The sequence below is a fragment of the Nylanderia fulva genome, unplaced genomic scaffold (genome assembly GCF_048542155.1).
Source record: "Nylanderia fulva isolate GAGA-0341 unplaced genomic scaffold, ASM4854215v1 Scaffold5, whole genome shotgun sequence".
Lineage (NCBI taxonomy): Eukaryota > Metazoa > Arthropoda > Insecta > Hymenoptera > Formicidae > Nylanderia > Nylanderia fulva.
In genome coordinates, this window is record NW_028190587.1 from 2,253,536 (window position 1) to 2,277,015 (window position 23,480).

General features: G+C 30.8%; 1 protein-coding gene and 1 long non-coding RNA gene across 11 annotated transcripts in view; one reads left to right on the top strand and one right to left on the bottom strand.

Annotated features, from left to right (window-relative positions):
• LOC114940538 (echinoderm microtubule-associated protein-like 2) overlaps nt 1-9,926 on the top strand; it is a 37,516-nt gene extending 27,590 nt beyond the window's left edge. For 9 of the 10 annotated variants that reach the window (XM_029315263.2, XM_029315261.2, XM_029315258.2 and 6 more), the window contains 12 exons: nt 2,181-2,486; nt 2,796-2,868; nt 2,956-3,162; nt 3,329-3,566; nt 4,240-4,397; nt 4,509-4,766; nt 5,073-5,210; nt 5,386-5,502; nt 6,184-6,207; nt 6,700-6,787; nt 7,313-7,539; nt 7,707-9,926. In XM_029315263.2, the coding sequence (XP_029171096.1) occupies nt 2,181-2,486; nt 2,796-2,868; nt 2,956-3,162; nt 3,329-3,566; nt 4,240-4,397; nt 4,509-4,766; nt 5,073-5,210; nt 5,386-5,502; nt 6,184-6,207; nt 6,700-6,787; nt 7,313-7,539; nt 7,707-7,832 (1,960 nt within the window). In that variant the 3' untranslated portion in view covers nt 7,833-9,926. The remainder of the gene's footprint in view (nt 1-2,180; nt 2,487-2,795; nt 2,869-2,955; nt 3,163-3,328; nt 3,567-4,239; nt 4,398-4,508; nt 4,767-5,072; nt 5,211-5,385; nt 5,503-6,183; nt 6,208-6,699; nt 6,788-7,312; nt 7,540-7,706) is intronic. The other variant, XM_029315264.2, reaches the window with a different exon arrangement.
• Nucleotides 1-23,480, bottom strand: part of LOC114940540 (uncharacterized) — a 117,582-nt gene that overhangs the window by 20,887 nt on the left and 73,215 nt on the right. The window lies entirely within an intron of this gene.

The following is a 23,480-nucleotide window of genomic DNA, read 5'->3' on the forward strand; positions in this document are numbered from 1 at the left end:
ATGCCGTTAATTATCACGATACGTGTTACTTCCGACCTTCGCTATCTCATGCATGCAAACATCGCGCCCCGATATGATGCACGATGAGGTTTCTTATGAAACTGTGGAACATTTAGCTCGTCAAAAGTACATCAGTTCAAAGAGGGGCGTGCATACCTGATGTGAAAGCTACATTTTAAATTTAAATGCCATGCCTGGAATTGTTTCATGTCGTATCTGGATCGTTGGTTTTCTAAACGCATTTCCATAGAATTTATATCGTTCGATATAAGATATTTGAATGGTATTTCTATCAAATATTGATATGTATATTCAGTCACAATTGTTTTGTAATGTAAATCAATATAGTAATAATTTTGATATAATTTTATAAATACATATTGAAGATATACGTGTATTATCTTCCATAATTTAAATAGAATTAATATATAAATTAATAGATTTTGTTCTATAAATCTTTTTCATTTTAGTGGTATGTGTATATATAGATGAATTTTATAATTCATTAAAATAGTTATTTATTATTTTAATATATCTATGATCACACTAATTCTACATTTCAGTTTGTCATAGTGTAGTAATTATTTATAATTACCAAAAACTATAAAAATAAATATTTTTCAAAAAGAATAGAATTTTGATAGTGCTGTGGAATTTATAATATATATATTAATACGATTTTTATTAATGGGGCGAATTTAAAGTAACGTCGCTTTTTGTCGACATTTCCGACGTGTTCGTGACGCCGTGACGTCGTACGCACTAGGAAACGCAACATGCACGGTTATGCAAGAGTAAAAATCGCGATTCACTTTCTTCGTTAACACAATAGCGTGCTTCGCACTAGGACATTAGTCGAGTCACGTGATTCGACTATTATACCTGTTGCCTTCCCGCATGGTTCAAAAATGCAAATTCGGAAGGCCCTCGTCTGCTCATTGCATTATTACGGCCGAACACGAACTTCATTTGAATATCGATCAGATTGAATCATAAACATAAAATCATGAAAATTTATAAATACGCGAGTTTTTTTTCAAGCGTGATTTGTCTCTGAAATGTACATATTTGTAACATTAGAATTATATAATCAGAGAACAGATGTTTTATGAAAATTTTTTCTCATATATACATAACGTAATTTGCATCACAAATATCGATTGGAAGTTTCATGTTAATAAAAGGTTTTATATAACTATATTCGCAAACATTACAATAAACGTGAAGGCAACAGTAACGAGAAGGCATTGACTTTTTGCAAGAAGAAAAATTTGGTCAAGGTTCTTCATTTCTTCATTGTGCATCGCATTGACTCGCTTTGCTTGTCTGCTGCTGCATCTTTCCACATACACGCTATGCGTTGTAACGAGAACACTTGAAAAAAACAGGATCATTGCCGTCAGAATAGAAATCGCGAAATTTGTAGAAACGCCTTTTATGAGTTACAACGTTCGAGATTAATTAAGAGATTAAAAGTTCGCACGAAAAGGGCACTGTTTACTCGCGCTTTACGAAACGGCCCTTCTCGTTCCCAATCGAGTCGATCGTTAAAACGAGGCCCGAAGGACCTTGAATTAATCGCATCTACTCGGCACGAGCAGACACGGGTGTGATATGAAAAGTATCGAAAAAGAATTCAGAACTGATGTAACGCCGGCGCGCAACACGCTTCGCGGAGTAATAAAGCCGAGCTCATTACTTGCGTGAGTCATTCGTGAGTCGTGGTTACCAGACCACATCGACACGGAAAGTCCGACAGATTCTCTCAGTATAGCGCGAGCAGTGCGATCAAAGAGTGCGACCGGTCTGTGAATTTTCGAGCAAGATCGCGAAGCTCTCTTCATGGGAATTCGCACGGAGGTGAAGAACAGGTCGTCGCTATTTGCAACAAAACGTGAGAAAAAAACAGCTTGTCGACTCTCGTTTTTCTGGGATCATTTTCTTGCAACTGCATGAATTAGAAATCATATATCGAGGAAAAGAAATCTCTGAAAAAATTTCTCTTGCGAAGAGTATGATTTGAGGTGAAGAAGGGAGAAATCTCTGTGAGAAATTTATCGCTGAAAATATCTTCACTTCAAATTTTTTGATTAAAAAATAAAATCTGAGATAATTCCGAGGTATAAAGTTAGACGTATAAGGACGAGAGACAAATGTAAAAACGAACGATCTTTTCGCAGCACCAGAGATATGCAGTACAACGAAGAGGAGGGTACCGTTCGCATGTATTTGCGCGGCCGACCGGTCGTCCTTTACGTCCCTACGCCCATGATAGAATCCTACGATCTTCACAAAGTTAGCACACCGCCGCAAAGTAAATTGAAGCTCGACTGGGTCTACGGATACCGAGGACGAGACTGCCGGAGCAATTTACACCTGTTGCCAACTGGCGAGATCGTATACTTTGTCGCGGCCGTCGTTGTTTTGTACAACATGGAGGAACACTGTCAGAGGCATTATTTAGGCCATACGGATGATGTTAAATGGTGAGCAAAAAACAAACAAAAATATGATACATATTATGTGCAGATAATCGAGATCTTAAAAAAAAAAAAACAGTCATAAATATATTTTATAGAATATATTTTTTATATTTTACATTATTTTATTTTATTTTGATTTGAGTTTAAGCTTTATTTATTTATTTCAATAAAACATAATAAAGAAATAGCATTTATTTATAATGTTAAAAAATAAAAACACACGTGAGTGCTTTATGAATCTCTTGCATATGATGAACGAGATTTTATGGGCAATCTATATAAAATAATATTAATTTGATATTTTGTTTATAGCTTAGCGATTCATCCTAACAAATTGATCGTCGCGACGGGACAGGTATGCGGAACGGATCGTCGAGATGCTATGGTAAAGTATTATCAAACGGAAAAAATAATACGTTCTAATTACATGTAATTAGATGCAGTTAAATGACATCGGCATCTTGAATTTTAGCCCCACATCAGAATATGGAACTCTGTGAGCCTAACAACTCTCAGCGTAATCGGCAACGGCGAATTCGACGGATCAATTTGCTGCCTGTCATTCTCGAAGGCTGACGGCGGAAGTTACCTATGCGCCATCGACGAGACCTCCGATCACAATATATCGATCTGGGACTGGCAAAAGAGCGACCGTGGCACCAAAGTGACGGAAACGAAGGTACGCGACAAACATGCGACGATTCGACACGCACGTAGTAACAACGCGACAAAAAATCCTTGCGAAACGCACACATAAACCTATCCGTTATATCGCGAATAAGCACGATTCGCGTATATTCTGGCCGGAAGCGGGCCATTTAACGGCCAATGACTGCCGATTGCAGTGCTCTGTCGACACGGTGGTTTGCGCCGAGTGGCATCCGTTGGAACGAAATCAGATCGTCTCCTGCGGAAAAGGACACGTGTCGTTCTGGTCCTTGGACAATGGTGGTATGCTATACAAACGTATGGGCGTCTTCGAGGGTCGGGATAAGCCCAGGTACGTTACCTGCGTCGCCTTCAATCAAAACGGCGACGTTCTCACCGGCGACAGCAACGGCAACATTATTGTTTGGGCTCGAGGTAGGTTTCCTCAGTGATTCTCGCTAATTTCTTTCTTAGGAAAGATATAATAAAATTTCAGGATTTCAAGAACGTTATGAATATAGACAAAAGCCTACAAACAATTAATTCAATTTTTCTTTTTTAAATAAAAATTGTTTTTTAAGTAATATCTTTGCTCATCTATAAAATTAAATAAGATCTTCAAAATAATATTGTTAAATAAGCACGGTGTAGAAAAATTTCAGGATTTCAAGAACGTTATGAATATAGACAAAAGCCTACAAACAATTAATTCAATTTTTCCTTTTTAAATAAAAATTGTTTTTTAAGTAATATTTTTGTTTATCTATAAAATTAAATAAGATCTTTAAAATAATATTGTTAAATAAACACGATGTAGAAAAATTTCAGGATTTTAAGAACGTTATGAATATAGACAAAAGTCTACAAACAATTAATTCAATTTTTCCTTTTTAAATAAAAATTGTTTTTTAAGTAATATTTTTGTTTATCTATAAAATTAAATAAGATCTTTAAAATAATATTGTTAAATAAGCACAATGTAGAAAAATTTCAAGAACGTAATGTGAATATAAATTTTTCTTTTTAAAATAAAAATTATTTTTTAAATAATATCTTTGCTTATCTATAAAATTGTAAGTCTTATTTCATGTTTTATTATAATATATAGGTACTAATACAGTCTCAAGGCTAGTGAGGAATCTCCACGAAGGATCAATTTTCTCAATATGTGTTTTGAAAAATGGTAACATTATCACGGGAGGCGGAAAGGACGGTCGGATTCAACATTTTGACGCATCCTTGAATTTGACTGGAGAAGAAGCCCAGGCAAGTCCGAGAGATTTGATATTTTTTCAGACGTATATGAACTCTCTTGTTCAATTCGATTTATACACAATATTTTTTGATAAAATAAAATAAAAGTTATTTATTTCATAGATTGAAGATCATTTTGGAGGGATTCGAACGCTATCGGAAGGAAGGGGCACCCAGTTGTTAGTCGGTACAACGAGAAATTGCATTCTCGTCGGCGACGTTGAAATGGGTTTTAATCCAGCTATGCTGGGTCATGCCGAAGAAGTTTGGGGACTTGCGGCCCATCCGACTTTGCCACAATTTGCAACCGCGGGGCACGACAGATTATTGCAGATGTGGGACAGTTTGAGCCATACTGTGGTGTGGAGCAAAGACATTGGGGTATGTAAGCGTTTATTTATTTAGCAGAAATAGAGAGCACGTTTAAACGATAATTAGAGATAGGAAAATATTTTTTAAATTAATGTAGAATAAATTACGAATTTATAAAACAATATAAATAACGTTTTTGATTTTTATTTCTTAGGAAAAATAAAATATGTATAATTCAAAAAAGAAAAATAAAAAATACTATCAAGACATTTACAATAAAACCTAAGTTTTAATAGATATTTAAATTTAAAAGCAATGTAAAATAAAAGAATATAAAAAATTGCTTTAATTGTTGACTTTTTGCGTTTTATTTAGGAACAAGCGCAAAGTATCGCTTTCTCACCGGATGGTAATATCATAGTTGTCGGCTGTATGTCCGGGAAATGGCTTGCTATTGATAGTGAGACACGAGAATTATACACACATCACAGCGATGGTTCGGAACCTATTCAGGTAAAATGCCCCATTGTAGTTTAATAAAAATTGCTCCCAATCAATTTCTGTGAAAATAATTTGATCATATTTTAATTTAAATATATACGAACATAATAAGTGTAACGTAATATGATTGAATTTCACGATAGAAAGTCATTTTCTTATTTTATTTTATCGTGCTTATGATTTTCAGGTTGTTCAATTTTCACCCGATGGTACTCTACTCGCACTCGGCTCCAGAGATAATTATATTTATATTTATCAGGTGAATGAAAGTGCGATCAAGTATGGCCGAGTCGGACGGTGTATGGTAAGTTTTTAATAACTGTGTGTTATTATAGTTATTCATATCTTATTACATCTCAATAAAATTGTTCTATTTTCTATAAGTAAAATATTTTTTAATCAAACTATTTTGATATTAAAGATAACAATCGTATCATTTATAAATTGAATAAAATTATTTAATAAAATTTATTAAAAATTATTTCTTTATTCTTTTTATACGATAAAATCGTATCTGTAGCATAAAATAATTGATATTTGTTATATATATATATATATATATATATATATATGTTGTAAATTGTAAAGAAAAAATTAAATGTTGAGCACAGATGTATCTCTCTGCAATTAATAATCAATCACTAATTGTCAATCTTTATTAACAACTCGTTGACTTACTACTGACTTAAAAATAACTTCAAGAAAGCTATACTACCATTATCGATTACTTTTTTCCATAAAAATATAAGCCTTGTTTTCTAGATGTTTTAGATTGTATATATTATATTATATATATATTAACAATTAATTGTTTGTAAATAATTGTTGCAAAAAAACTGTAAATATGTATATGTAGCATCTGTAGCATTTGTAAATATAATTTTTGCAACTAACAAACATGATAAAATATGGTTTATCGGTAAATTGATTGACAAACCTTACGTAGTTTTAATATCTACTCAAAATCATTCTTTTCCATTTCTAGCCAAAGCGGATTCGAAGGCACGGAGTAAGACTTGTGTTTCGGTCACTTGAAAACGTAGAAAGGATGTCGTGTTGTGCGCGTAAAATTGCTTTCAAAAATGCAATTTTCCGTAAAACAGCGCAACGCGATGTACCTATTTTTTAATCTTACACACGAATAGAATGTCAATTATTAATTATGTAGCGAAACTTTTATGTGATTACTTAGCACCTGCACGCACCTTTAACCACTGCTTATGCATAAAGTATTAGGATTATATTATAGATAATAGAATTGTTTGGTTTTAATTTATTATACAACATTGTGTAATATTAACACATATGACATCAATTATTATAACTAATTAACACATATGACATTATGACACTCATATGACACCAATTATATTTAGAATTTTATAGTGGTAAAAGAACACAAGAGATGCTCGCAATTTATTATAACTCATTTTTCATCAAATTTATTATAATCATATGTGTATGCGATATATATAAATGTATGAATTTTCTTTCATTTCAGGGACACTCGAGCTTTATAACTCATCTAGACTGGTCCGTGGATGGTCAATATTTACGTAGTAACAGCGGAGATTATGAATTGCTCTATTGTAAGTGAAGTTATTTTTAATATGAAATAATTTTAATAATTAATAATTTGAATTGAATTGAGTACAACTCATGAAAAAACTCAAACAAAATAAAAATGAGAGAAATAATAAGAGAAAATAGCTGATGTAATAATGTACGTTTTATAAATTTCTGAGATGACCAAAACCTTTCGTTAAAAAAATTTAACTTTTTCATGTATCATTGTATTAGTCTATTTTAGAAAATTTTTTTTATTTGGAATTTTTTTTATACCATATCTCGCAGAATTTTTCTGCGTGAATAATTTAAATTTCCCATACGTTCGTTTGTTGCATGAATCTTTTTCTGAAAGTTTTTACAAGTATTATAAGTTTATTATTATTTGTAGAGAATGCACAACTAATGAATTATGAAAGAAATTTTTTGTAGAATAGAAAAAATATACAATTGGCAATCATATCGTTATAATTAAGAAGATACTTCTTTGATTCCTTGATTATGTGTATTTGGGATAAATTTAGTAATTAAATTTTGATATTCTACAGGGAATCCAGGCGTGTGTCGTCAAATACCGCAATCTTCATCGTTAAGAAACGTTGATTGGGCAACCCATACCTGCGTAATATCGTTCGAAACGATAGGCATTTGGCCGGAGGGTGCCGATGGAACTGACGTGAATAATTGTACACGAAGTGGCGACGGCAAGCTTTTAGCTACGGGCGATGATTTTGGAAAAGTCAAGTTATTTTCTCATCCAGCATGTCAGCCGAAGGTAGTATTTCAATTATTTAAGGTGTATTTCAATTATTTTATGTTAAATTATTTTATGTGCTCGCATAAAATCTCTTAACACTTTTATTCGAAACTATTAATATGCATGAATTGCATTGAATATATATATGCATTATTTAAATAAAATATTTGATTGTTTTTTTTCAGTCATTATACCATTCTTATGGTGGTCACTCGAGTCACGTGACAAATGTCTCGTTTCTGCAAGACGATTCTCGATTGGTATCGACTGGCGGCGCTGATACTAGCGTTCTCCAGTGGATAGTTAATTAAGCAAACCGTCCGGAGCGAATAATTCCTACAAGTGCACTTCAAAATCGGAGAACGGAAAAGAAACGTCATCGTCGCGCCGCTTAGAATTGATGATACCGCACGATTGCGATGATACTTAATTGCGACGACGAGCCACGTTGTGGGTTCTATGTTCTTAAAAAGATCAAAAATAGAATTATCCTGACGCTTCGATTTTCTAATCATCAGGATACCGTCCGCTGCACGATCTGTTTAATCGTGATAAACCCTTCTGTTTTTTTAAGCGGATTCCATCTATATAAATATGAAATCTTTTCACGCCTCTATTGTCATCGGACGAGAAATATTCAAAAATGTTTTTCATACATATATTTCACATTCATACATACATTTTTCATAAAACACCTCAATACTCCGTGTATGTAAATGCGTTTCCTTCTCGTATCAGTGTATGTGATAGCATTAATGTAATATTTTTCATACCATTGTGTCTGACATGCACAACATTAATGGACAAGTGCCTCTGCACGACCAACATAGCTACCCTGAGAGCGATAAAGCGGCGTATTTTTTGTTAATATATTACAATTTTTTTAAATTTTATTCACTCAAACAGAGATTCTTATATGCGACGCTTTGCTGATTTATTTTTATTTTTTATTATTTTTTTGCAAATATACTGCTACTTTAACATTTTCAAATTTTTTTTTGATAATTATTGACAACAATTCTGAAAAAAATTGTCAACTTGTCAACGTAAAAAAATCAGTATTATTTTTAGTTGATTTCGCATGCATACACAAAGCTCTTAGTGAATGATCTTTGAATATTTCCAAATAATACGTAAATAAATGTATTTTTTTCATAAAAGTATGTGTACATTCATGTACTCAGTATGTCGTATATTAATTAGTGAGTAAAGATATTGAAACAGAAATGATTATAATGTCTAAACAAGAGAAATACGATTGATTTTTATTTAAAACATAAAATTAAATATATGTTTGTTTAAAAATATAAAGTTTTTCTATTTTATTTTATATATATGTACATATATACATATATATATATGTACTGTATATGTACATATAATATATACATATACATAAAACCAGAGCGAGAGAGAAATAGACTACTCCGAAATTATAAAATTATATACTTGAAAAATTTATCACATATATCGTTTTGCATATAAAGAATCATGCGACATATTATATTTGTATACGTATATGTTATATGCGTAATATATTCTTAAAATCAGGCTATATATTTTAAACATGTCTATGCAATAGACACGAAAGACCCAACGACGAAATTTGAGCAAAAGAGCGTACGCTTCTTCAAAAGGAACTTTATCGCGAACGAAGGACAAAGATTTGTCACGGTCAAAAATTCATGTGAAAATCTTTTTAGAAAATCTTTTGCGAAGGGCCCCATGAAAGAGCTCGAAACGGTCTCTCGAAAAAGAGATCGATTTTCACAGTACCGTAATATGCCGTCCACTATAATGTACGCAGCATAGTTTGTAACTCAATGCGGCAAAACTGTCATGACGAATCGGAATAGTACTGATGATTGACACAGAAACTAACAATAAGTTGCATAGAAAAAAAGGGAAAAATCTGAGAAGATAATATATATAATTTTTCAGTCTGTATAACAAATCTACATACGAGATAATCGCGCCGATTTTTGGCCTTTTTCATACCTTCTTTGCTTTTCTCTCTTTTTGGTATGAACTATTTTACCAAAGTGTAATAAAGCAAGAAGAAAGAGCATCTTATTTTTCTTGATTTTCACTCATTGTCAACGTGTAAGATATATCTATATATTTTATTTATGTCACGGTAAGATGTGCGTGTATGCGTATGCATATATTATGTATGTACCGTCAATAAATCATCCTCAAAGACGTCATAAGACGTCTAATTTGAAAGTAATGTATAAAAAAGGATAATTGACTCTACAGTATTAACATAATATAAGAATTATATTACAATAATGAAATATACGATGTTAAAAAACAAGTTTTATATTATACATGATAAAATATTTGCAATGTGTCAACAGTATAGTCATAGATTCAATCAATAAATTGTAGTAGATTGGCGTTAACTATGCAGGCAATAAGTTTATATTCCGTTGATAAAAACTGCAGACGACAGATTGATAGTAAGTTGAGCAGATCTGCTGTTTTATTGTATAATCGTTTAAATAGCACATCAATCTAGAGTCTCTTCTTTCTTATTGATACAATTTTATATTTATTTCGCTTATATATTTAACTTAATACTTTTGTTAGTTCATTTAGTCAAATTATCGAAAATTATTTTCATTATAATCACTCTCTTCGCTTCATTATTTTCGTTTGCTTATTTATTAAATTTTCTCAAAGGAAATATTACTATTTGAAAATATTTAGAAAGAATTTCAAGTTAAAGATTGACATTCTTTAACGTTTAGAAAGTGTAGATCAGAAATGTTAATATTAAATAGAAAAATTGCAGATTGATTTTTAAATGCATTAATTACGTATCGTCAACTACTCTGAGTTAACAATAGATTGCAGCTGATTTTGATTGTAGATTCCAGAATGTGTCTTTTTACCATTTATATTTAAAATAATTTATATTACAACTTCAAATTTCGTTTAATTATACATTTCAGAGGAATAACAACATGTCGTCTTTTAAATAATTAATTCAAATAAATTAAAATTTATCTTTTTATTAATAAAGCTTTTAATTTTAATTTATATTAATTATTGTTAAAAAGCTAATTTCAACGCTTATTATTTTATATTGCCTATCGAAGAATAGTTATTAAATTAAATATAAATCGTTTCTATTTTTGCAAGTCACAAGAATAATGACAAAATTTCGAATTCGTCACAAATATTTGAATAGTAATTTTTTTGATTTAAGAGAAACATGCATTTTAAATCAAAAGCGGTGAATGTGTGCAGTTATTTAATACCAATCCGTAAGATCATAAGACCCCCCCCCCAAAAAAAACGCCATGAAAAAGGTCAAGGTTGTGTGGGAACGAAAGCGTATCCCAGTTCGCGTAACGAATTTTCCAATTTAATTGCATCGCATTCGAAAAGCTGTTTTAATCGAGCTCTTTTCGCATCGAGCACCTCTTTCCGGCTGGGTTTACTTCCTGAGGACGTGACTTCCTTCCACGGATGATGTAGAATTTTAGAGACACATACAGTATCGATAATTACTTCCGCTTCATTCGCTTTCTTCGGCCTAGAGACGAAGGTTAATATCGCGACAATTAATATAATTTTTGCAAAGGTTTAATTAAATGTAAAATACCCACTAAATATACAGATTATACAAAAATTACCAAATGAATAAAATCGGCAGTAATTTTTTTCAAATAAATATTAAGTTAACAAATATTAATCTGTCAAATTTGTCACTTTTTATATACAATGTTTGCTTATTCCGTAAATATCGCAATGAGTAATTGTTTGAAAATGCGAATACGTATGTGTCCGATAAATACTAAATCACAACGCGCTTTATTATTTACACTGGCCGTTAAAAACGCCAAACGCTGCGAAAAATGAAATGGAATAACCTCGAGACGAACGTGGCGGAATCGAGATACGATACGATCATAAAATTTACGTTCACGCGAAAGAGAAACTTACAATATTGTCGGCGTAACGATCAGCGCCTGAGATAGTTTGTTCGCAGCATCAAGCGACATTTCTTTATACGATTACAAAAATAAATGTCTAATGGTGAGAGTTTAAAACAGCCTGGGAGGATTTCATGGGGCTGACTTCGGCACGTTCACTTCGAAGGGGACCTTCGAAGTCACTTTCGAAAATAACTTCGTTTATAAGAACGACAGGATTCGACTTCGCTCGCTTTATAAATAATCTTTCTTTGTTCGACGACTGTTACCAACAGCCATGAATGAAACTCAAAACTTCGTCCCCTTCGTTCGCGTTTTATGACCGTGCGCTTTCTTCAACGAGTATTCGACGAAATTATACGTTAATTAATTCTTTGCGTGACTAAAACATAAAAGGTGTGTATATAAGAATTTTTAACCGCAAAACAATTTTCTCTTAAAATTTAGTATTGTAGAATATGAAAAATAATCATTTTTGTAATAATCCACACTATTTGAATCCATAAAATCATATTTTATTTTTAAATGCACAATTTATTCGCTGCTTTTTAATTTATTTTATCAGGATAAAAATCAACTAAAAAAGTCTGTAAAATATCGATTGTCAAAATGTCATCATATCATTAAAATCATCAGTACATATTTCGGTAATTAATTCCACGTGCGTATCATATATTACATAACGTCATATTTTCGAGGGAAATAGTGATTTAATCTCTCTGTCGTAATATAATGATTTCCAATGCACAATTTCAAACGAAAATGAATGAGCGCCAACACGCAACACGTTCGGAGGGAGGATTCGTATACCAATAAAGATCATTTATTTTCCGATCGGGGCAAACGTGATTGCACACGCGAAAAAATGACGACGACGCGACGTCGTTACACTTCTCAGATTTAATTCGAGTCGATCGAGGCGGTCTGCTCGAGCAGCCTCGAAACAACACATCGCCGTCTCGTCGGGCAGTTAAGCACTTCTGGATCCGCTTGGCCGTTCGGTCCTTCGAATCATCGATCATGCTTAATTGTATCCATCGTTCGCATCGCCGATATCACCCTGTCATGCGCTAATATATTATGCACGTTTATCGATCGGGATCCAAATGACGTAGCGGAAGGAAAAAAAAGAAGGAAAGAGGAGAAAGATAGAACATTGAGAAAATATCAAACAGTCATTTATCGATTGTGCCAATTGAGAGAGAAGAAATTAATCGACGCGTTGCGAAAGAAATGCAACAAAAAAAAGAAATCTCGTCGGAGATGACGTCACGATTGTGCCTCGATTCATGTGCAAATTTCAGATTCGATGTACGAGATAATTCGCGCGTTGAGAGCTCATTATCAGAAATTAAAGAGTAATTTTTTTGTAACGACAACTTTTTTTATATCCTGCGATACCAGCAAGTCTTGCGCGATTATATAAGCAAAGCCATTATATCGGGTTTCTATCTCCGAAGGAGCGGAATTATACTTGTCAATTAATGTAATTTTAAATTATTACAAGCAAACACAGAGATATATTTTTTTTTCGAATATTATTTCGCGAGATAAAAGTGCAAAACTTTCCTGAGAAAAATATATTTAACTGTTATTTTAATTATTGGAATTACTCTTTAATTTCTTTTAGTACAAGATTATGCGATAGATGTGAGACACATCGAGTTTATCGAAATTGTGTCGAAATTTTAATACCCGACTCTAACGATGCGGAAAGTTAAACTCGACATGCCGAGGGAGTACGCATAGAATTAGAGCGGAAACGGCAGTGAAAATCTTGCGAAACCAAACGAAAGTATACGCCTAGAAGACAATTCTATCGTTTCGTCAATGGTCTCGCTCAGCGCTCATGACACAGATATAACCCGAAAAATTGAGAAATGTATTGAAAAATTCGATATTCTCTTGGAAGATACAAAATTCTATCTGTGTACGACAAGTTGAGCAATACTTCCAAGTAATTTTATCATTCTTTTGCAAGGAATCATAATAATATACGAGAATGTTAAATTATACTACACCCATTGTTTTAAAATTTTAAATAATCTTTAAATTAAAAATCGCAAGTTAACGGTCCGCGGTCATGCGATATTTATAAGATCGAGAAACGGCGTATGCGCGCGTTTAATTCGCATTAGCACGCGGCGAGACAAAGCGCTCGCCTTTCGTCAATTCATTTACCGAGATATGGAACGTGGTAGTTAATGGCGCATACGGGTTGAGCAATAAAAATGGTTTCCCGGTCAAAGTTGTGTTCAGCCAGTCGGAAGGAAAAGTAGCCGTTTCCCACGACGAAGGGTCGATTACATCGAGCCCGCTCGAGCTTTAAAGCAACTCTCGTTCTCGCTCCGTGTACGTGTGTTTATCCACAACCACACGTGCGTCGATGCGTGTGTGTGTATATATATGTACGTGAATACTCGCGACGAAGCGCGCGAGCGAATTTAAAGGTACATTCATACGAGCGATTTTCTTCTTTTTAATCATTTCTCCATTTTAATTTAGCTGAGAATAAATGTTTTATTTTCATGTCAAATCAAAAATTAATTTATTAATCGAACAGAAAGCAATTTATATATATTATACTCTTATCAGTAAAATAAACAAAAATAAAAGCCTAATTTTGTGACACGCTATTTTCAACAAATTACGTAATAAAAATATATCTATAAAATATATATATAAAATATATCTATACGTGATAGATGTGTGAATTTCGTGTAGATATAATTTAGTTGATATTTTTTAAAATTACATTTACATATAGTTTCAAAATTATTTTAATATATCTCTGTCAATCGCTTTTGGTTCCCATTCATTTTTCATTTATTCGAGATTAATTTCTCATCTGTAGAATTGTCGAATTTGTCAGTGCGAATCCTGCTTAAGGAATGAGTCGAGCAATCTACTCAGGGAAAGTGCTGTCCTACTTGCGCGCCCACCACCGTCGTACACATCGCCGCCGCACTCACTATCACCGTACCACAGTGCGCTACCATTGCTGGTGTGTGGGTAGTTGCAACAAACAAACGCACCTATGCGAAGCACTCGTTTAAGACGCCTTTATGTAATCGAGCGTGTAACGCGGCGCAAGCGTGTCGCAAGATTTCATGAATGAATCGTGCGACTCGTGTATCGGCACGTCCTCGAAACTGATCGGTGATAATGATGAAGAATCTTAGGATTTGGTAAAACGTTGTCGCGAAAATGCGCTAATAACGGCTTTTCGCTAAAGAAAATATGTACATACATTTAACTTAGTCGGTTTTAATATTTTAAAAAATATTATACATATTATTATAATTTAAAATTAAAATCTTGAAATAATTTAAAATTACTCGAAATTAAGATTTAATATATCTCGAATATCTAATATTCAATACTTCTGGTACAACAATTATTTATATGCGGACTATATAACAAGAACGTCATAAGATTTTTTCCGTAATTCTTTTTATTGCTACTATTTGTAACTGAGCATTTGCATACGTACCCGCTGATTATTACTGCTCTAATCACGGGTCACTGTGACAGATACGTAATTTGTGTATCTGTTTTGCGATGCAAAATATTTTATGGATTAATGTATAAGTAGAGATAAGCCGGATGTACAGAAATAAATGCGCATATCGTTTCAGTATATTTCGCTTAAGTTCAATCTTAAGCTATGTATTGGAGCAACAACGAGCAATTTTGTTAAGAGACATGGAACATTAACAAAAAATTGCTCGTTGTTGCTCCAATGAGAACGAAGCTTAAGAAACTTTCGGCAATAATTAGCAATTTTTTTAAGAAACATGGAACATCAAGAAAAAGTTACTTGTTGTTGCTCTAATTAGAATGCAGCTTAAGAAACTTTCAGCAACAACTAGCAATTTTATAAAAAACATCAACAAAAAGTTGCTTGTTGTTTCTCCAATAAAAATGCAGCTTCAGAATCTTTCAGCAATAATTAGCAACTTTTTTAAGAAACATGAAACATCAACAAACAGTTGCTCGTTGTTGCTCCAGTGAGGACATAACTTTAGACTACACAACTTACGAAACTTGATGGAGACACACAGTCGTCCCGCTTTCCCGGTAGTAAGACGACCGGTTTTTTACCTTATTCCGAGAAAACCTGCCGGTACGCGGAACGGAACAAAAAGATTTTCGAAGATGGAAAACGGAGAAAGTTTCGTCAATTAATTGATCGCTGATAGACGAAATCCTTTGCTCCGAACTAAATACTGTTGCAATTCCTCTAGAATAAATATTTAGCATGCTATTTTTCTTAAATACTATTTCAAAATATATGTTTTCTTTTTAATTAAAATATCATCTCTCTTGCGAAAAATATAAAAGAATATCACAAAAAGATTATGAACTAATTTATCTCTATTTGCTTCTTATGTTTTAAAATGTGTGTGCAATTTTGATAGTTAACATTTTTTTACATATTTTTCTAAATGCGTTATTTAATACTAAGTATTTGGTGAAAATGTAATGTGGGTTGAGATAGCAATTCTAATTTCGAAATAACGTTTGATTGATTGTTGATTCTGTCATTTCATAAATAATCTCACTTTTTTTGCCTTAATTTTAATTGTGGATGTATACAATTTAACAACAAATAAAATGATTAATTGATAAACGAAATAAATCCGATCGATTTAAAACTAATTACAAAATTTTCTAATTATCTTTTAATAAATAATTTATCGAAAATAGAATGATTCAACACGTTACACGATGATTTTTATCCGGTACAGTGCACCCGTTTGCACGGTTGCAACCAAATTGCCATTAAAGAAGAAAGTTGTCACTTTTGTATATATAAATATTCAGTCCTTAATATATATTATTAGCGCTCAACGGCAAAGATATCGCGAGACGCGTATATTTCGTATATATGCAAACGCCAATGAAGCTTCAATATACGCTCCTTTTTTTGTCACGTCGCAAAGTTATTGCATATCACTGTAAAAATGCGGTTGTTTTTTAGCATGCATAATTACTTGAAACGCCAGACGAAATCGGCGCGGTAATTAAGCAGCTCCTTTCTCCCTGCTGCAGAAATGGATTAACTGTACATATATGAAAAGTCCGCAATAATTACGGTGCACGAAACGGTGCAACATTAAGTCTCTCACGTGTGAAACGTCGAATCGCGGAGCGCGATTTCTACCGCATCTCCGTCTTGACACTTTCTTCTCATTCTAGCAGCCTTATGCAACCGCGCCAGTTTTCGTTTCCACGATAGAAGAGCTACGACAGGAATGAGCTATTATTCCTGTAACCGACATAATTAGCATGTTCTTTGCGCAAAGAATTAAACACATCAATTACACGGTCTCGAAATAAATGCCTCGTAGGACTTATTACAATATCATTTCCGCGAAGAGTCAGTAATTAATAATGTAAGGTGTAACTCCACCCAAAGATTCCACTTATTATTGGAAAGTAGTATTATATTAAAAAGAAATTAATGACAAGAGAAATTAATAATCTTCAAACCATTAGAAATTAAAAAATGTTTAGGTGAATGTTTATTTAAAATTAAACGAATTAAAAAATTGTATAAAATTTTTAACCAATAAAATCACCATATATAATTATATAAAGTATAGGGAAAAGTTTTTCTACATAAATATATTTACTCGAAGTTCTATCTTTAATTAATTTATACATTGAAAAATGATTAAATTAATAAATATTTATTTCCATACTTAATTAATCATTTATTTGAAACAAATAAATATTTATCCGTTTTGAAAATAATTTTCTTATATCAAATAAGTTCACATGAAATCAATATTGAAATAAATATTTATTCGAATAAATTCAATAAATGTTTCCTAGTATATTAAATAAAATAAAATTGTTTGCTCGATCTGCATTGATTTAAGAACCTTTATACGAAAAGTTGCTATATTTTGTCCGTGCTATAGTTTATCCGTTTTGAAAAGGATTTTCTTATATCAAATAAGTTCACAAGAACTCAATATTAAAATAAATATTTATTCGAATAAATTAAATAAATTTTTCCTAGTGTATTAAATAAAATAAAATTGTTTGCTCGATCTGCATTGATTTAAGAACCTTTATACGAAAAGTTGCTATATTTTGTCCGTGCTATAGTTTATCCGTTTTGAAAAGGATTTTCTTATATCAAATAAGTTCACATGAAATCAATATTGAAATAAATATTTATTCGAATAAATTCAATAAATTTTTCCTAGTGTATTAAATAAAATAAAATTGTTTGCTCGATCTGTATTGATTTAAAAACCTTCATACAAAGAGTTGCTATATTTTGTTCGTGCTATAGTTTATCCGTTTTGAAAAGAATTTTCTTATATCAAATAAGTTCACATGAAATCAATATTAAAATAAATATTTATTCGAATAAATTCAATAAATTTTTCCTAGTGTATCGAATAAAATAAAATTGTTCGCTCGATCTGCATTGATTCAAGAACCTTCATACAAAGAGTTGCTATATTTTGTTCGTGCTATAGTTTATCCGTTTTGAAAAGGATTTTCTTATATCAAATAAGTTCACATGAAATCAATATTGAAATAAATATTTATTCGAATAAATTCAATAAATTTTTCCTAGTGTATTAAATAAAATAAAATTGTTTGCTCGATCTGCATTGATTTAAGAACCTTATACGAAAGAGTTGCTATATTTTGTCCGTGCTATAGTTTATCCGTTTTGAAAAGGATTTTCTTATATCAAATAAGTTCACAAGAAATCAATATTAAAATAAATATTTATTCGAATAAATTCAATAAATTTTTCCTAGTGTATTAAATAAAATAAAATTGTTTGCTCGATCTGCATTGATTTAAGAACCTTATACGAAAAGTTGCTATATTTTGTCTGTGCTATAGTTTATCCGTTTTGAAAAGGATTTTCTTATATCAAATAAGTTCACAAGAAATCAATATTGAAATAAATATTTATTCGAATAAATTCAATAAATTTTTCCTAGTGTATTAAATAAAATAAAATTGTTTGCTCGATCTGTATTGATTTAAGAACCTTCATACGAAGAGTTGCTATATTTTGTTCGTGCTATAGTTTATCCGTTTTGAAAAAAATTTTCTTATATCAAATAAGTTCACATGAAATCAATATTAAAATAAATATTTATTCGAATAAATTCAATAAATTTTTCCTAGTGTATTAAATAAAATAAAATTGTTTGCTCGATCTGCATTGATTTAAGAACCTTTATACGAAAAGTTGCTATATTTTGTCCGTGCTATAGTTTATCCGTTTTGAAAAGGATTTTCTTATATCAAATAAGTTCACAAGAAATCAATATTAAAATAAATATTTATTCGAATAAATTCAATAAATTTTTCCTAGTGTATCGAATAAAATAAAATTGTTCGCTCGATCTGCATTGATTCAAGAACCTTCATACAAAGAGTTGCTATATTTTGTCCGTGTTATAGTTTATCCGTTTTGAAAAGGATTTTCTTATATCAAATAAGTTCACAATGAAATCAATATTAAAATAAATATTTATTCGAATAAATTCAATAAATTTTTCCTAGTGTATTAAATAAAATAAAATTGTTTGCTCGATCTGTATTGATTTAAGAACCTTCATACAAAGAGTTGCTATATTTTGTTCGTGCTATAGTTTATCCGTTTTGAAAAGGATTTTCTTATATCAAATAAGTTCACATAGAAATCAATATTAAAATAAATATTTATTCGAATAAATTCAATAAATTTTTCCTAGTGTATTGAATAAAATAAAATTGTTCGCTCGATCTGCATTGATTCAAGAACCTTCATACGAAGAGTTGCTATATTTTGTTCGTGCTATAGTTTATCCGTTTTGAAAAGGATTTTCTTATATCAAATAAGTTCACATGAAATCAATATTGAAATAAATATTTATTGGAATAAATTCAATAAATTTTGTCCTAGTGTATTAAATAAAATAAAATTGTTTGCTCCATCTGTATTGATTTAAGAACCTTTATACGAAGAGTTGCTATATTTTGTCCGTGTTATAGTTTATCCGTTTTGAAAAGGATTTTCTTATATCAAATAAGTTCACATGAAATCAATATTGAAATAAATATTTATTCGAATAAATTCAATAAATTTTTCCTAGTGTATTAAATAAAATAAAATTGTTTGCTCGATCTGTATTGATTTAAGAACCTTCATAGAAAGAGTTGCTATATTTTGTTCGTGCTATAGTTTATCCGTTTTGAAAAGGATTTTCTTATATCAAATAAGTTCACAAGAAATCAATATTGAAAATAAATATTTATTCGAATAAATTCAATAAATTTTTCCTAGTGTATTAAATAAAATAAAATTGTTTCGCTCGATCTGCATTGATTTAAGAACCTTCATACAAAGAGTTGCTATATTTTGTCCGTGCTATAGTTTATCCGTTTTGAAAAGGATTTTCTTATATCAAATAAGTTCACATGAAATCAATATTGAAATAAATATTTATTCGAATAAATTCAATAAATTTTTCCTAGTGTATTAAATAAAATAAAATTGTTTGCTCGATCTGCATTGATTTAAGAACCTTCATACAAAGAGTTGCTATATTTTGTCCGTGCTATAGTTTATCCGTTTTGAAAAGGATTTTCTTATATCAAATAAGTTCACAAGAAATCAATATTGAAATAAATATTTATTCGAATAAATTCAATAAATTTTTCCTAGTGTATTAAATAAAATAAAATTGTTTGCTCGATCTGCATTGATTAAAGAACCTTTATACGAAGAGTTGCTATATTTTGTCCGTGCTATAGTTTATCCGTTTTGAAAAGGATTTTCTTATATCAAATAAGTTCACATGAAATCAATATTGAAATAAATATTTATTCGAATAAATTCAATAAATTTTTCCTAGTGTATCGAATAAAATAAAATTGTACGCTCGATCTGCATTGATTCAAGAACCTTCATACAAAGAGTTGCTATATTTTGTCCGTGTTATAGTTTATCCGTTTTGAAAAGGATTTTCTTATATCAAATAAGTTCACATGAAATCAATATTGAAATAAATATTTATTCGAATAAATTCAATAAATTTTTCCTAGTGTATTAAATAAAATAAAATTGTTTGCTCGATCTGCATTGATTTAAGAACCTTTATACGAAAAGTTGCTATATTTTGTCCGTGCTATAGTTTATCCGTTTTGAAAAGGATTTTCTTATATCAAATAAGTTCACAAGAAATCAATATTAAAATAAATATTTATTCGAATAAATTCAATAAATTTTTCCTAGTGTATTAAATAAAATAAAATTGTTTGCTCGATCTGCATTGATTTAAGAATCTTCACACAAAGAGTTGCTATATTTTGTCCGTGCTATAGTTTATCCGTTTTGAAAAGAATTTTCTTATATCAAATAAGTTCACATAAAATCAATATTAAAATAAATATTTATTCGAATAAATTCAATAAATTTTTCCTAGTGTATTGAATAAAATAAAATTGTTCGCTCGATCTGCATTGATTCAAGAACCTTCATACAAAGAGTTGCTATATTTTGTCCGTGTTATAGTTTATCCGTTTTGAAAAGGATTTTCTTATATCAAATAAGTTCACATGAAATCAATATTGAAATAAATATTTATTCGAATAAATTCAATAAATTTTTCCTAGTGTATTAAATAAAATAAAATTGTTTGCTCGATCTGTATTGATTTAAGAACCTTCATACGAAGAGTTGCTATATTTTGTTCGTGCTATAGTTTATCCGTTTTGAAAAAAATTTTCTTATATCAAATAAGTTCACATGAAATCAATATTGAAATAAATATTTATTCGAATAAATTCAATAAATTTTTCCTAGTGTATTAAATAAAATAAAATTGTTTGCTCGATCTGCATTGATTTAAGAACCTTCATACGAAAGAGTTGCTATATTTTGTCCGTGCTATAGTTTATCCGTTTTGAAAAGGATTTTCTTATATCAAATAAGTTCACAAGAAATCAATATTGAAATAAATATTTATTCGAATAAATTCAATAAATTTTTCCTAGTGTATTAAATAAAATAAAATTGTTTGCTCGATCTGCATTGATTTAAGAACCTTCATACGAAAGAGTTGCTATATTTTGTCCGTGCTATAGTTTATCCGTTTTGAAAAGGATTTTCTTATATCAAATAAGTTCACAAGAAATCAATATTGAAATAAATATTTATTCGAATAAATTCAATAAATTTTTCCTAGTGTATTAAATAAAATAAAATTGTTTCGCTCGATCTGCATTGATTTAAGAACCTTCATACGAAGAGTTGCTATATTTTGTCCGTGCTATAGTTTATCCGTTTTGAAAAGGATTTTCTTATATCAAATAAGTTCACAAGAAATCAATATTAAATAAATATTTATTCGAATAAATTCAATAAATTTTTCCTAGTGTATTAAATAAAATAAAATTGTTTGCTCGATCTGCATTGATTTAAGAACCTTATACGAAAGAGTTGCTATATTTTGTCCGTGCTATAGTTTATCCGTTTTGAAAAGGATTTTCTTATATCAAATAAGTTCACATGAAATCAATATTGAAATAAATATTTATTCGAATAAATTCAATAAATTTTTCCTAGTGTATTAAATAAAATAAAATTGTTTGCTCGATCTGTATTGATTTAAGAACCTTCATACGAAAGAGTTGCTATATTTTGTTCGTGCTATAGTTTATCCGTTTTGAAAAGGATTTTCTTATATGAAATAAGTTCACAAGAAATCAATATTGAAATAAATATTTATTCGAATAAATTCAATAAATTTTTCCTAGTGTATCGAATAAAATAAAATTGTTCGCTCGATCTGCATTGATTCAAGAACCTTCATACGAAGAGTTGCTATATTTTGTTCGTGCTATAGTTTATCCGTTTTGAAAAGGATTTTCTTATATGAAATAAGTTCACAAGAAATCAATATTGAAATAAATATTTATTCGAATAAATTCAATAAATTTTTCCTAGTGTATCTAATAAAATAAAATTGTTTCGCTCGATCTGCATTGATTCAAGAACCTTTATACGAAAGAGTTGCTATATTTTGTTCGTGCTATAGTTTATCCGTTTTGAAAAGGATTTTCTTATATCAAATAAGTTCACAATGAAATCAATATTGAAATAAATATTTATTCGAATAAATTCAATAAATTTTTCCTAGTGTATTAAATAAAATAAAATTGTTCGCTCGATCTGTATTGATTTAAGAACCTTCATACAAAGAGTTGCTATATTTTGTTCCGTGCTATAGTTTATCCGTTTTGAAAAGGATTTTCTTATATCAAATAAGTTCACAAGAAATCAATATTGAAATAAATATTTATTCGAATAAATTCAATAAATTTTTCCTAGTGTATCGAATAAAATAAAATTGTTTCCTCGATCTGCATTGATTTAAGAACCTTTATACGAAAAGTTGCTATATTTTGTCCGTGCTATAGTTTATCCGTTTTGAAAAGGATTTTCTTATATCAAATAAGTTCACATGAAATCAATATTGAAATAAATATTTATTCGAATAAATTCAATAAATTTTTCCTAGTGTATTAAATAAAATAAAATTGTTTCCTCGATCTGCATTGATTTAAGAACCTTCACACAAAGAGTTGCTATATTTTGTCTTTGAACTCCGCAATTAACCCCTAAAGATTCACGCTGCTCAGCGGGGGCGACGTATTTAACGACGCGACGCGAATTGAGAGAGGGAACCATCGAGCCAATTAAAGAAAATCTCGTTTGTGTGTGTGTGTGTGTGTGTGTGTGTGTCGCGAGGGTAAATATAAATCCCACGGGAGGTGCAACGCAACCACCGGGACGGTAGCAGGCAACGCCCTTAAAAGCGGAGCGAAAACGATCGCGACGGAACGGCAAAGAGGGGTCCTTTCGGAATGGAAAAGGACGAGGCGGGTGGGATCGTGGCAGGGGGGGGGCGAAGGGGGGCGCAAAAATGGAGGAAAAAGAAGGAGGATACTCTCTCGGCTTCAAATCAAGGACCAGACGAACCG